At 55.1% G+C, this 15,265-nt stretch overlaps 1 protein-coding gene across 1 annotated transcript in view; it reads right to left on the reverse strand.

Moving 5' to 3' along the window:
• Nucleotides 1-2,580: 2,580 nt before the first annotated feature.
• The window catches only part of Mdga1 (MAM domain containing glycosylphosphatidylinositol anchor 1), a 63,816-nt gene continuing 51,131 nt past the window's right edge, over nt 2,581-15,265 (reverse strand). The window contains exons 12-17 of the mRNA XM_004649531.2: nt 14,901-14,924; nt 13,576-13,728; nt 11,828-11,962; nt 4,933-5,063; nt 3,927-4,035; nt 2,581-2,956 (exon numbers count right to left, since the gene is read on the reverse strand). Coding sequence (XP_004649588.2) covers nt 2,865-2,956; nt 3,927-4,035; nt 4,933-5,063; nt 11,828-11,962; nt 13,576-13,728; nt 14,901-14,924 — 644 coding nt within the window. The 3' untranslated portion in view covers nt 2,581-2,864. The remainder of the gene's footprint in view (nt 2,957-3,926; nt 4,036-4,932; nt 5,064-11,827; nt 11,963-13,575; nt 13,729-14,900; nt 14,925-15,265) is intronic.

The following is a 15,265-nucleotide window of genomic DNA, read 5'->3' on the forward strand; positions in this document are numbered from 1 at the left end:
CTGAGCCAGAGGGTGAGGCTGCCGCGGGGGAGCTGCGCTGGGTCCAGCCAGTCTGCTCTCCCCCGGCTTGTGGTGTTCACGGGCCGCCCGCCCCTCCGCTGACCCACAAGGACAAATCCACAGACGCTGGCTCACGGGCACAGGAATCACTGGGGACCCCAACCGCAAAACACTCACGCTCTGCAAACTCCCCCACCGTGCACACAAACACGGGCCTGCACGTGCCTAGGCCCTCCCGCCGCCCCAAGCACACCGTGACCCCCCCCCCCCGCATGGCCCTAGCGCCCTCCAGATAGGGCTGTCCTCACTGTGAAGAAAGTTCTGGAATGTGGGGCGAATACCCACTCTGATATACAAAGGATGATGAACCAAGGAGACAAGTCCCCACAGTGGAGCAGCCAGGGTGGGGAACAAACTTGGGGCAAGAAGCCCTAGGGTGGGATGGGAACCCCAAAGAAGCAGCAGCAGGGCTGCTTCTCTGGCAGTCTAGCACCCATCCTTTTTTTGAGGGGTTTCAAAATATTTCTAGTGCCAGGCTATACCACAGTCCCACCAAATCTACAACTCTGGACTGGGACCCAAGCATCGGTGCTGTTTTTTTTTTGTTGTTTGTTTGTTATTTATTTATTTATTTGAGGTAGGGTCTCACTCTGGCCCAGGCTGACCTGGAATTCACTATGTAGTCTCAGGGTGGCCTCGAACTCATGGCGATCCTCCTACCACTGCCTCCCAAGTGCTGGGATTAAAGGCGTGCGCCACCACGCCCGGCTCAGGTGGTGTGTTTTGAAAAAAGGCCTGCTGGGTGGGTCCACAATACAGCCACTGCTGGGACCACTGGCTTATGGAAAACATACCAGCGAGCAAAGCTTGCAGAAGGACTTCCATACTAACCTGGCTTGTGTAACAGCGGGGGGCCAGAGTGCAGGCGGGGGAGGGGAGGTGTGGGCGGGGCTTGGAGGAGGAGCTCACAGTCTAGTTTGGGCAGCAGATTCTGCACAGATGGGACAGTTAAGGTACAATATCCAGCAGATGCCGCGGGATCGTGTGCTGGGAAGCAGGGCAGCTCACTTCACGTGGAGGCCTCCAACGGGCCAGAAAGGCAGGCAACGTCTTCGTTTGGGTAGCAGCGTGCCTGGCCTGGCCTGGCCCTGCCTGGCCTGGCTACCCAGCAGCTGCCGACGGGGATGATAACGCAGGCCTGGCAGAACTGGGAGCTGGGTAGCGTGGACCTCGGTGCTCCATCTGCCTCCTGGCACTGCAGCCCCAGTTCCAACCTCTTCTCTCGACGGCTGTGCCCACCAAACCCTCTGGGACTAGCCCCTGTGACAGCTGTGGGTCAGGGGGCTTCCTTCTGCAGGGTCGTCCACTGGGAGGGTGAAAGGTGGAAGTTTAGGCTATGGCAGGAAGCCAGAGACTACAGAGGGGGGGGTCTACATGGCCAGGACCCCATAAACATACATGTTACTGTGAAGATGGACATGCTGAGAGTCACTCAGAGTTGGGGTACACAGAGCTTCACAGACAGATATAAGCATTTCGCGCACACACACACACACACACACACACACACACCTGTATTTGCACACATTCCCACCCAGAGACGTGCCCGTGACGGTATGTAGACACAGATGGACACACGCAGACATACTTGCAGGCAGACACACCACATGCATGCATCCGTCAAGACTCTCTCTCCTGCGGATGCTCGGTAGGAGACTGGGGAGGGTGGTGAGGAGGAAAATTCTAGATCCCAGCCCATCCATCTCAAGTTCCAAGGACAGAAGAGCCCTTCTCAGCTCCTAGGGAACAAGGGGAATGGTTCCTGTCTCCATCTATCACCCCAGGTCTCCAAAGGGCCAGCGAGACAGTGCTGTTCCTTCCACAGCCCCTCCCCCCTCCTTCCAGGGCTCCCTCTCCAACCGAATACATAAGAAATCAGAGGCTCTGCTCCAGTCTCAAGCTCCGTGTCCTATGTGGGGACACTGAATCGCAGAAGCAGGACCTGGCCGCCACTTCCCCAGCTGCTCTGAGTCCCAGCTTGGCGGTGGGGGGGGTGGCGGCTGAGATTAGGATAGCATGTGCCCTCTTAAGAGTCCAGCTGCTGGTGGGGCTGGGGCAGGGCTGGGGGACCTGTACGAGGTCCCTTCCAAGCAGGCACAGTGGGGAGGGGAATATGATGGCCTAGATCTAGATCTGGGGTGACTAGGGCCTCCCCCGTCCAGCCCTCATTCCAGGGACAGCTATGTGCAGTAGATGCCCCTTCTTTGTCACGTACGGACAAGGGACAATCACAGAGCTGCCAAAGGCGCACCTGGACCTCTTCCGATCCCCATGTCCTCCACACTGGGCGCCCCAGAGTCTGACGTGTCTGCCCATGTCTGGCTCCTTGCTGGCAAGCCAGTGGGCTGGAGTTCAGCCTTCAGTTAGGGGGCAGGGCAAGGTCAGAAATGCACCACAGTGCAGCCGGGACAAGGCCCATGTCACACCGCAGTCCCTGGGGGCTGGCGGACGCCATTCAGGCAAGTCCCGTCTCTGCAGTAAAGAAGGTGCCGGCAGGTCAGATAGAAACTTGTGCTTTAATATCTGTGTGTGTGTGTGTGTGAGTGAGTGTGTGTGTGTGTGTGTGTGTGTGTGTGTGTGTGCGCGCACGCGCACGCATGTGCGCGTGTCAAACAACCACCTCCAGGGCCTCCAAGCCGCGGCCTCTGGCTTTGTCCTCTGCCCATCCTCAAAGCCACGGAGGACTTCCTCCTGGACGGTCGGCCCTGCCCCTGGGCACCCCGGCTGGCGGGGAGGTCAGTCTTTGGTACTATGTGGACACTTTGGTGTGCCGGGGGCGGGGTGGGGGGGCCACGCAGTGCTCATCATCTCTGCCACGCCAAGAGGAAGATAGTCATGGGTCCCCAGAGCTGCGGACTGGATGGGCAGGGGGCTCCGCTGCCTGGCATCACCACCACTGCGATAAGGGGAGAGAGACACAGAGAGAGAGGAGACAGATGGGGGCTTCAATCAGCTCTGACAGGAGCAGGGGGGGTCAGGCAGGTGGGGTGTCTCATGACAGGGAACTCAAAGCACTCAATGCACACACACACACACACACACACACACACACACACACACGTGAGGTGACATGATCTAAGGGTCAACTCAGCCTGCTGTGGGTCACACTCACCAAGACTTGACCATAATGGGCCTCAGTTTTCTTAATGTGCAAAAAGGGTCTAACATGATTCAGGACACCGCTAAGAGCTACCAGGAAGATTGAGTGGAACAAGTCATGCCGATTCTTCTCCTCTGCGTGCTCGTGTGTGCAGGTGAGGGTGGAGGGCAGAGGACAAGCGTTGGTTCCCATCAGAAATGTCACCCACTTCTTTTAAGATGATCTCACTGGCCCCAGACTCACCCACTGGGCTAGACTGGCTAGCCAGCAAGTGCCAGGGGTCTGCTTTAGTGTGCCTCCCTGGTGCTGGGATTACGGGTACATGCCACCACAGCCAGCATTAATGCGGGTGCTGGGGGTTGAACTCGGGTCTTCACATTTGGGTGGAGGCAAACGCCTTACCCACTGAGCCATCTTCCCCCTCCATCCCCCACCCCCCCCCGGCCCCCCGTGCAGGTCTCTGTACTGGGCCTGGTATTTGGTAATTGCTCAGTCGGCTGGGGCCCTTGGTATCGGAAACTCCTGAGGTCACAGGGCCATGCTGCAAGCACCCCAGTAAGTCCTGGAGAAGGCTTAGAACCTCCTGTGGTCCTCTACACACCCCACAGCCTGAGTCAGCGTGGGGCGCAGGCACATATTCGCAGTCAGACTTAGCAGTCCCCACCCTTCTGAGCCCCGGTCAGACACAGGCGCCCTCCCCATACTCAGAGAGGCGCCTTCCCTCCCAGCCTCCCAGCTCGCCCACTCCCTTCCCGTCATCTCCAACCTTTATTGGGATCCATCTGCTTCCGGGGACACTCTCCTTTCTTCAGTGTGACGTCATCTATGGCGATATCCCCCAGGTAGCCTGAGCCTCGAACCCCCTCAAAAATGATCTGGGGTGAACAAAACAAGGGGGGGGGGACTAGAGAGACGGCTTAGCAGTTAAGGAGCCCGCCTGTGAAGCCCAAGGACTCATGTTCCAGTCTCCAGATCCCACCTGAGCCAGACGCAGGGTGATGCAAGCACACAAGGTCACACGTGCACACAATGTGGCACCTGCAGTGTAGCTGCCGTGGCTGGAGGCCCTGGGACGCTAATTCTCTCTCTCTTACACTCTATAAATATAAATATAAGGGCTGGAGAGATGGCTTAGCGGTTAAGCGCTTGCCTGTGAAGCCTAAGGACCCCGGTTCGAGGCTCCGTTCCCCAGGTCCCACGTTAGCCAGATGCACAAGGGGGCGCACACATCTGGAATTCGTCTGCAGTGGCTGGAGGCCCTGGCGTGCCCATTCTCTCTCACTCTCTCTCTGCCTCTTTCTCTCTCTGTCACTCTCAAGTATGTAAATAAAAACAAACCAAAAAAAATTTAAAAAATATATATATAAATATAAATAAAATAATAATCCGGGCCAGGCACGATGGCGCATGCCTTTAATCCCAGCACTCGGGAGGCAGAGGTAGGAGGATCGCCGTGAGTTCGAGGCCACCCTGAGACTCCATAGTGAATTCCAGGTGAGCCTGAGCTAAAATGAGACCCTACCTCAATAAAAAGAAAAATAAAGACAAAAAAAAAAAATCTGTGGTGGAGTCAGAGAGTTGGGGGGAGTTAGTGAGGTTGGGCTGGGCTCCAGAGGTTCCCCCAACACACCTCTTTTCCCTCAGGCTACTTGGAAGCCCCCCTAGCCTCTGCTTGGGTTCAGCTGCCAGGAACCAGCAGGAAGCCCTCCTAAGAGCTTTCTGCCATGCCAGCTGCCCACTCCTGGGGAGCAGGCCCCCGCGCAGGGGCTCACCTGGAAGGGCCCGCTGGGGTTGATGGGCACGTGGGCCTGCTGCCACACGTTCCCCTTGTTGCCGCTGAGGGACCAGGCGTGTGTGTCCACGGCTCCCTTGTTCCGTGACCGCACCAGGAGGTTGAGGGAGCCTGTGGCGGGGAGAAGAGGGGAGACCGAAGTGAGGCGAGGCCATCTTCGACTTGCCTTCTTCCCCAAGCCTGCTTCTCCCTCCCCGCCCGACAGTTCCTGTCCCCAGACCAGAATGGCGACAGGATTTCTGTTGGTCTGGGCAGCTTGTGGTAGCTCTTCATTTCTTTCCTTGCCTAGGAACCAACGACTTAGATTCATACAAACGCACGTCACAGTCCCTGTCCAGGTTGGGGAGTGGGAGCAGGGCAGAGAGACCCTCATCTGAGCTCAGAGCAGGATCCCCAAACAGCGGGAGGCCTAGCTCATGGTCCTTGGTTTCTGGAAGCACTGGAAGGAAGGGACTTCGACACTTTCGTTACTTGTCTGGTTTTTTAATTTTTAATTTTAAAATGTTTTATTTACTTGAGACATAGAGGAAGAAAGGAAGAGACAGATAGAAAGAGAGAGAATGGGTATATCAGGGCCTCTAGCCACTGCAAATACACTCCAGATGCATGAACCATCTTGTACATCTGGCGTTACATGGGTCCTGGGGAGTCGAACTCTGGTCCTTAGGCTTTGCATGCAAGCACCTTAACTGATGAGCCATCTCTTCAGCCCCCCCCCTTTTTTGAGGCAGGGTCTCATTCTAGCCCAGGCTCACCTAGAACCCATCTCTGTAGCCCAGACTGGCCTCAAATACACGGTGACTCTCCTACCTCAGTATTGGGATTAAAGGTGTGTGTCACCACACCCAGCTTTTGTTTTATTTTTGAGATAGGGTCTTGTGTAGTCCGGGCTAGCCTCACATTCCCTATGTAGGTGAGAATGACCCTGAATTTCTGATCCCCCTCTACCCCCAGCTGCATCTCCAGAGGCTACATACAGGCGCACACCACCACACGGGGCATGGAGTGCCAGGAATGGAACCCTGGACTCTGTGTGCTGTTCAAGCACGTTGCTGCTAAGCCATATCCCCAGCCCTGTGTGTGTGTGTGTGTGTGTGTGTGTGTGTGTGTGTGTGTGTGTGTGTTTTATTTGGTGGATAAAGCTAGCTTTCCCCATCCCAGGCGTTCTCTAATCTGATACTTAGAATAAAGCTTTAAAAAAAAAAGCCACAACATCAAAACCCAGAGTGAGTTGATTTAAAGGAAGAAAGACACTAATCCGGCTACACACTGCTATGGTGAAAACAACCAGAGAGACTTGGGAAGCACGAGGCTGGTGGCGCCACAGTCCATCTGCCACAGCCTGGGGGACCTGGGATTCTAGGAGTGTGCTGAGGGGCCGCTAGAAGAGAAAGGGAGGTCTGGGCTTGGTGACCCAGGCAATGCCAGCACCCCCTCTCTGTCTCTTGCAGCCCCTCCAGCACCCTCCTCCCCACTCCATGGCACGAGAGGCCTGGCTCTGAGGGAAGGGGAAATCCATCTTCCGAGGTGCCTGGTGGCTGGCATTTCCGTGGCGCTGCCCATAGACAAAACCACACCATCTGTGACTCCAGATAGACAGACCCCCACCGTGAGGAAGAGCCACCAAATGTTACCTGCCTGGGATGAAAAGAGTTGGCTGGGACCAAGGACGCTGACGATGAGACACAAAGTCTGGGGACAGCTGGTACCCAGAGCTGCCAGGCAGGGTGGGCGGGGAAGATGCCGAGGGTCCCTCCCCCCCAGCTGCAGAGCCAGGCCTGGGGGGCATCCACCAAAGGCTTAAGATGTGGGGGGGCCTCCCCAGCAGGGGATGGCCCCTTAAGAGGGCTGCCAACAGCACCAATAGGACAGGGCAGTGGCCACCCTGTCTTGACCCAAGCCCTGTGTCTTTCCTTATGGGCCCCCAAAGGACCGCTCTTTCCGAGGTCTGCCCCTGGCTCTATCCCCCCGGAGTCCAGTGTTCCTTCACGTTTTCTTCCTCCTCCACCGCCCTGCCCCACTCCCTTGGATGGGAGAGACACGCTTTTTCATTGTTCTGACAAAATATCGAGTTGTTCTGAGGGACTCCCCCCACCCCCCGCCCAAGCGCTTCACAGGTGTCAGCCAGAGCCCCAAACCCTCAGTCTCCCTTGGGTGGCCCAGTTCACTACGCTGCTGCACCCTCCCCATCACTCCAAAGCCAAATGGAACAAAGACAGTGAGATGACTCCGGAATACCCTCTGACTCTCCAGCCGCAGGCTGGTTTCCTCGGCCGGAGACGTCCTCCCTGCAAGGCACTCCTAACCCAGACTAAACTCCTCGGTCTCACGGAGTCACCTCCTCCAGGAGGTTGTCCCAGGCTTGAGCTGGGAGCCTGCTCTCCTTCCTGGGAATTCTGAGTCCTTAGACCTCAGCTTGTGTTTCGACCCCTCTCTGCCCTGTGGTGTTTCAACCAACGGGATCCCCAGCTTCCCTTGGAGATCTGGGTGTGTCCCCACCTAATCCGTTCTCACTAACCAAATGCTGAGTGGGGAACTCATCATTGAGGACTCCCATATGCTGTTGTGGTTGGAAGTTGCCTCAAGGTTCAAGGCCCAACACCCCTATCATTCATTCACTCATTCATTAGTTCACAGGACCATCTGAGCATCACTACACACAAGCCAGGCTCCGTCTAGACACTGGAACAAACCAGAGTCCTGCCCTACTGCAGCGCATGTTCCATGGCTGGTTAACATTACGAAGAAAAAACATAGGGCTAGGCACGGTGAGGCACGCTTATAATCCCAGCCATTGGGAGGTGGAGGCAGGAAGTTGGGAGTTCAGGGTCAATCTAACTACATAGTGAGTTTGAGGCCAGCCTAAGACATGAGACCCTGTCTCAAAAAATTATAAAGAGGGCTGGAGAGATGGCTTAGCGGTTAAGCGCTTGCCTGTGAAGCCTAAGGACCCCGGTTCAAGGCTCGGTTTCCCAGGTCCCATGTTAGCCAGATGCACAAGGGGGCGCACGCATCTGGAGTTCATTTGCAGAGGCTGGAAGCCCTGGCGCCCATTCTCTCTCTCTCTCTCTCTCTATCTGTCTTTCTGTGTCTGTTGCTCTCAAATAAAAAAATAAATAAAAATTAAAAAAAATCTTTCTGTATAAAAAAAATTATAAAGAAAGAATAAAAAGAGAAGGAAGGAAGGAAGGAAGCAAGCAAGTAAGTAAAGAGTACAAGGAAAGAATGGAGAGCTATTTTAGATGGGGTGACCCAGGGTTTCCCCGAGGTTTCAGTAAAAGGGGGACCCATATCCCAAGATCTGGGTATATAGCTTAGTTGGCAGAGAGCTTGCATAGCATATATCAAGCCCTGGGTTCAATTCCCAGTGCTGCCTAAACTGGGCATTGAGTCACATGCCTGTAAGTCCACACGAGGGGAAGGTGGAGACAGAGGATCAGGAGTTCAAGCCTAACCTTAGCTACATAATGAATTTTGAGGCCAGATTGGGTTATATAAAACTTTGTCTCAAAAAAAAAGATGAAAGTGGTGGCTCATGCATTTCTTTTTTTAATTTTAATTTATTTATTTAAGAGAGGGAAAGAGACAGAGATACAGAGAGAGAGAGAGAGAGAGAGAGAGAGAGAGAGAGAGAGAGAGAGAACGGGTGTGCCAGGGCTTCCAGCCACTGCAAACAAACTCCAGATGCACATGTCACCTTGTGCATCTGGCTTATGTGGGTCCTGGGGAATCGAACCTGGGTCCTTTGGCTTTGCAGGCAAGCACTTTAACTGCTAAGCCATCCCTCCAGCCCTCATGCATTTCTTTAACTCCAACACTAGGAAGGCTGAGGCAGAAGCCTGAACTTCAGAGTGAGTTCCAGGTCAGCCTGGGCTAGAGTGAGACGCTACCTTCAAACAAAACAATGATGAAAACATGGTCCCCAGTACAGGGGACCATCGTGAGCAAAGCCCCCAGAGTCAGGAATGTGCCTAGAGTATTTAAATAAAAGCAAGGAGACCAGTGTGCCAGCACCATGTGCCAGCAAACGAGCTAGGAGAGGAGACAGGGCTGGGCCAGGCATGGGGGGAAGGCCTGGAGAAGATGATGACAGGAAATTCAGAAGATCCCAAGCATCCGAGGAACATGATTTGGGAAGCAGCTGCCCTCCCCTGCCCAACAACCCTGCTGGATTCTTCTGTCCAGAGACAGACGACTTCCTGTGAACATCTTCCTAATGAGCAGATCCGATGTATCAGGGTCTCACTTAGGCAGCCTCAAACCCACATGCTTTCACTGCCAACTGTTTGTTCTACCCCTGGGGAACACAAAATAAGGGCTGTCCGTCACACCTACCGTCCCCTTGGACTTCCCGTCTCCCCGCTCTGAAGGTCTGATCTCCCAGACTCTTCCCGGACGGACCCTGTATCCAACGTGCCCCTCTTGGCAGCTGGCCCCCTCGTGTCCCACCCCCTCCAAGCTGACAGTGACCCATCATCCCCGTTTTCCTGGGGTCAAGGCGGTTTGGTGCTAAGGCTGGGGAATCCAGAACGGATGGCCAAGTTCAAGAGCAGGGCAGTTGTGGGTACCTGTCCAGGCGGAACCCCCTCATACAGTGCAGACCCAGCCACCGAGAACTGGTCTGGACAGACGGCTGGGGGTCCTGTGGATGCAGAGCCTCCCATCCCACCCCAGCCTGGTTCATCCATTCAGCTTGATCCCTGTGTCCCACTCTACCAGGGTGAGCCTGAGGACTATGCGGCTGCGTGGGGACACCGAGGACACGGGGTAGCTTCTCTGTACTGACAAGGAAGCGTTGTCAAGATGATGGATGGCTCCCAGGGGAAGGCAAGTACAAAACAGAGGGTAGAACGTGGGGGGTGTACGCGTCTGACTTGTAGAGGACGCTGTCCCTGCAAGTCTGCACCCACACTGAGTCTACTGGTGTCACTGGCGACAGGTTCTGGGCGGCAAGACCGTGACGAGAGGAAGGCTTTCATGATACATCCTTTTGTCAGCTTTCCCACAAGTAAACAAACAAACAACCCTTTTGCGTGTCTGTGAGTGGGATGAGCATGAGTAATCTGTATGGTCACATGCATGTGCGTGTGTGGTGCACATGCACACATATGTGCGTGGGTGTGAGGCCAACATCAGGTGTCTTCTTCAATTACTCTCCTCCTTGTACACGGAGATAAGCTCTCTCATTGATCCTAGAGGTTACCCATCCACCTAGGCTCTCTAACCAGCAAGTGCTAGGATTCCTCTTGCCTCTGTCTCCCTGTCTTTTACATGGGTGCTGGGGATCCGAACTCAGGTCCTCAAGATTTCACAGCAAGCACTTGACCCACTAGACCAACCCCGGCCCAACAAATGCCATTAAAAAGTATATATTGTATTTAGTTATTTGCAAACATAGAGGAAAACAGAGACAGAGCAGGAGAGAGAGAGAAGGAAAGAGAGAGAGAAAGAGGGAGAGGGAGACAAACAGTGAGAGGTGTACCAGGGACAAACTCCAGATGCATGTGCCACCTTCTGCATCTGGATTTACATGGGTCCTGGGAAATTGAACTTAGGCTGTCAGGCTTTGCAAGCAATCACCTTTAACCACTGAGCAATCTCTCCAGCCCACCAAATTTTTATTTATTTGAGAGCAACAGACAGAGAGAGAAAGAGGGAGAGAGAGAGAGAGAGAGAGAGAAAATGGGCATGCCAAGGCCTCCAGCCACTGCAAACGAACTCCAGACACATGCGCCCCCTTGTGCATCTGGCTAACGTGGGTCCTGGGGAATCGAGCCTCGAACCGGGGTCCTTAGGCTTCACAGGCAAGCGCTTAACCACTAAGCTATCTCTCGGGCCCTTTTTAATTTTTTTGGTTGTTTTTCCAGATGCCATTTACTAAATGTCATGTCCTCAGCACTCTCCCACTACCAGCCCACGGATGTGTCGTGGCCCCTGTTTTATGGCCACAGTGGTCACTAGCTCCTACCTAACACCACGAGCTGCAATGTCTGTCTCTTCCACTCGGCTGTAGGGACCTGTCCAGCTCGTGTGCCAGAGCTCCTGGTGCCTGGCACAAGGTAGGAGCTATGGAAGAGATGGCTGGTGGGACAAGCTCAAGGATGAAATTGGCACTCCTGCCAGTGTCCTATCTCCCCAAGGGCTTCTCTGACGCGCACTTCTCTACTAAGAAAGCAGCATTTATGGGCTGCAGGGATGGCTTAACGCTTAAGGTGTTTGCCTGCAAAGCCAAAGGATCCAGGTTCGATTCCCCAGGACCCACATTAGCCAGATGCACAAGGGGGCGCATGCGTCTGGAGTTCGTTTGCAGTGGCCAGAGGCCCCAACGTGCCCATTCTCTCTCTCTCTCTGTCAAATAATAAAAATATATTTTTTAAGAAAGAAAGCAGCAGTCCTTCTCACTGCTTGTAGAAAAGTACCCTTCCAATGCTGTGTTCAGGACTCAAGAGAACTCAGGTGCTGCTCTGTGTGGCCCGCATGGCAAATGCTCAATCTCTCTCAGTTGTGATCTCTCTCAGCTGTGATCTCTCTCAGTTGTGATCTCTCTCAGCTGTGTGGCCATCTCCTGGTACCTGGCAGACACTCTATACACAACCAAGACTGCTGAACTGTTCTCTTCATTCACGGCATGGCTTCCAGCTCATTCTGCCATAGCTCTTTTACTGGCAGACTCAGGAAGCGTTCACCATCTCAAAACCTCAGAAAGCTGGCTCTCAACTTCTTCCCTTGCCAATCTTCAGACAACACCCCCTCCAATGACCTGGGTGAGCCGAGTTGGAAGGTTCTGACCTCCTTGGGCTGTCCCTAGCCTTCTGCGGCCCCTCCGTCCCTCCCAAATCCCCGAGCTCATACAGACACTACTGTCACAGACTCACCAATGTGCTTCCCGTACATGTGGTAGAAGAAAGAGACACAGTAGAACTTGGCGCTGGCGTTGTACAGGGGACTCACCAGCCTTGCGCGGTCCCCCAGCTCCCGGGGCCTGGAGGTCTCGATGAACATGTAGTAGCCTGCAGGAAGGACATGTGTCGAGAGCCTCTCCTTATCCACTCAGCCTCCGTCCAGCTGACTCCCTCTTTGTCGAGCCAGCAGCTCACCTAACTCAGGCTGCCTCACCCGTCTTCCCTGAGACTCCCCACGCAGCTAGGAAAGTCACCCGTCTTCCCTGAGACTCCCCACGCAGCTAGGAAAGACTGGTCAGAAACCAGGAGTGCTTAATGTTCCTGCCAATCTCTCTCCTTCCTGATCTTCAATCACGACAGAGTTCTGTCTCCCTCAGACCGGGGCTCCCTGAGGACAGGCCGCGTCTCCTCAGACTGGGGCTCCCTGAGGACAGGCCATGTCTCCCTCAGACCGGGGCTCCCTGAGGACAGGCCGCGTCTCCTCAGACTGGGGCTCCCTGAGGACAGGCCGTGTCTCCTCAGACTGGGGCTCCCTGAGGACAGGCCATGTCTCCCTCAGACTGGGGCTCCCTGAGGACAGGCCGCGTCTCCTCAGACCGGGGCTCCCTGAGGACAGGCCGTGTCTCCCTCAGACTGGGGCTCCCTGAGGACAGGCCGTGTCTCCCTCAGACCGGGGCTCCCTGAGGACAGGCCGTGTCTCCTCAGACTGGGGCTCCCTGAGGACAGGCCGCGTCTCCTCAGACTGGGGCTCCCTGAGGACAGGCCATGTCTCCCTCAGACCGGGGCTCCCTGAGGACAGGCCGCGTCTCCTCAGACTGGGGCTCCCTGAGGACAGGCCGTGTCTCCTCAGACTGGGGCTCCCTGAGGACAGGCCATGTCTCCCTCAGACTGGGGCTCCCTGAGGACAGGCCGCGTCTCCTCAGACCGGGGCTCCCTGAGGACAGGCCGTGTCTCCCTCAGACTGGGGCTCCCTGAGGACAGGCCGTGTCTCCCTCAGACTGGGGCTCCCTGAGGACAGGCCGCGTCTCCTCAGACTGGGGCTCCCTGAGGACAGGCCATGTCTCCCTCAGACTGGGGCTCCCTGAGGACAGGCCGCGTCTCCTCAGACCGGGGCTCCCTGAGGACAGGCCGTGTCTCCCTCAGACTGGGGCTCCCTGAGGACAGGCCGCGTCTCCTCAGACTGGGGCTCCCTGAGGACAGGCCATGTCTCCCTCAGACTGGGGCTCCCTGAGGACAGGCCGCGTCTCCTCAGACCGGGGCTCCCTGAGGACAGGCCGTGTCTCCCTCAGACTGGGGCTCCCTGAGGACAGGCCGCGTCTCCTCAGACCGGGGCTCCCTGAGGACAGGCCGTGTCTCCCTCAGACTGGGGCTCCCTGAGGACAGGCCGCGTCTCCTCAGACCGGGGCTCCCTGAGGACAGGCCGTGTCTCCCTCAGACTGGGGCTCCCTGAGGACAGGCCGCGTCTCCTCAGACTGGGGCTCCCTGAGGACAGGCCGTGTCTCCCTCAGACCGGGGCTCCCTGAGGACAGGCCGCGTCTCCTCAGACTGGGGCTCCCTGAGGACAGGCCGCGTCTCCTCAGACCGGGGCTCCCTGAGGACAGGCCGTGTCTCCTCAGACTGGGGCTCCTTAAAGACAGGATTGCCTTCCTCCATTCTCACATTGGGGCTCCATGAACCTGGAACCCTCCCTGCAGCTTTCCTCCATTCCTAATATGTCTCACCTTCAGGGGTGCCACTGATGTCAGTGGGGGGACCAGTGTTGGGGGAACGCTTGGGGTTCTGGGTGAGAGCATTCTGCCGCGTCCAGTCAAAGTTGTCTGTCAGGTCCTGGGTGTAACCACAGATCTTGTCATCCTCGAAGTGGCAAGTGTTATCTGCGTGGAGGGTGGTGAGGTTGAGGAGAGGCCTGTTTAGGCTTAACCTCGCCCTCCCACCAGCTCGGAGCCAGCAGCTCCCAGGCACTTAAGCAATGGGCCTAAGGTCCCAGGGCCAGAGAAACCTGGCAATGGGGCCCAGACAAAATCATTCCCAGAACAAGATTCCTCTGTATCACAGACCCTTTTGACACCTAGTGAAGCTTAAGAATCCCATCTAGTAACCATCATTTTAGACAACTAAGATGAAATGCATGGGATTTCCAAGGAAATCAATTATATTGAAATACAGTTGTCAAAACATTTTGTAATCTGTTACATAATAACCGGGTTTCCTCATTATATAATCCAATCACAAGATCAAGCATTAGGTCTAATGACTAGTGTCATTTTGAAGTACTAATGAATGTAAGTGACATTTAGAGGGATCTGCCATCGTGGTGAGGCGTTGTGAAAACAGGACTTTTACTGAAGGTGGAGTAGCAGGGACGGATGTTTCTACTGCGATTTGTGGCCTATGTTCATCTCTAAAGAGATGTTTAGGGCTGGAGAGATGGCTTAGTGGTTAAGCGCTGGCCTGTGAAGCCTAAGGTCCCTGGTTCAAGACTCGAATCCCCAGGACCCACATTAGGGGGCGCATGCGTCTGGAGTTTGTTTGCAGTGGCTGTAAGCCCTGGTGTGCCCATTCTCGTTCTCTCTGTCTCTTTCTGTCTCTGTCTGTTGCTCTCATATAAATAAAAATAAACAACAAAAATTTTTTTGTAAAAGATGCTTCTGCTAGGAACTGGAGAAAATGAAAATTAAATAAAATAACTGTAGGCTTCTTCCTTCCGGTATCCCTTGAAATTCTTTACAGAGACTCCTTGTGGAGGAGTGGGCCATGGTCACCGAGTAAGGGATTCCCCAACCTGGGAAACAGCCTGTGTGGAGTAGCCTAGCCTCTCCTTTTCTTTTGGATGTTGTGACCCATCCCCCATCCCACCACCGCCACGAAGCCTTTAAGGCCCTGAAGTAAATATGGGATGTAAAAGTCTTCAGTCGGCCCTCCTGCGGCTGGCTCTTCTCCACGGAAACAGACCGAAGTCCTTTTCCCCTGTTGCTTACAGCTCTCCAGGTCCCTTCCTCCCATGGGAACTTCCCTGGGAAGGGGAAGTCGTGGAGAGGTGTCTCACCTGACAGGTTTGGAGAGTTGATGGCTAAGGAAGGAAGCAGGGAAAACAAGTCAGAACTGAGGTGTGGGACAAGGCAAAGGGCCCCCAGGTTTGGGATCCGGGGCCAGCGTCCTAGGAGGCAGGACTGGGATCTACTGTGCCTGGCTGGCACTGAGGAGTAAGGATGCACCATGCACAGTGGGCAGGACGTGGTGGCACGCACCTTCAATCCCAGCACTCTGGAGGCAGAGGTAGGAGGATTGCCACAAATTTGAGGCCACCCTGAGACTACCTAGTGAATTCCAGGTCAGCCTGAGCTAGAGTGAGACCCTACCTCAGAAAACAACAAAAACAACAACAAAAAAATCACACTGCACAGTGGGGTG

This window comes from Jaculus jaculus, chromosome 8 (genome assembly GCF_020740685.1).
Source record: "Jaculus jaculus isolate mJacJac1 chromosome 8, mJacJac1.mat.Y.cur, whole genome shotgun sequence".
NCBI lineage: Eukaryota > Metazoa > Chordata > Mammalia > Rodentia > Dipodidae > Jaculus > Jaculus jaculus.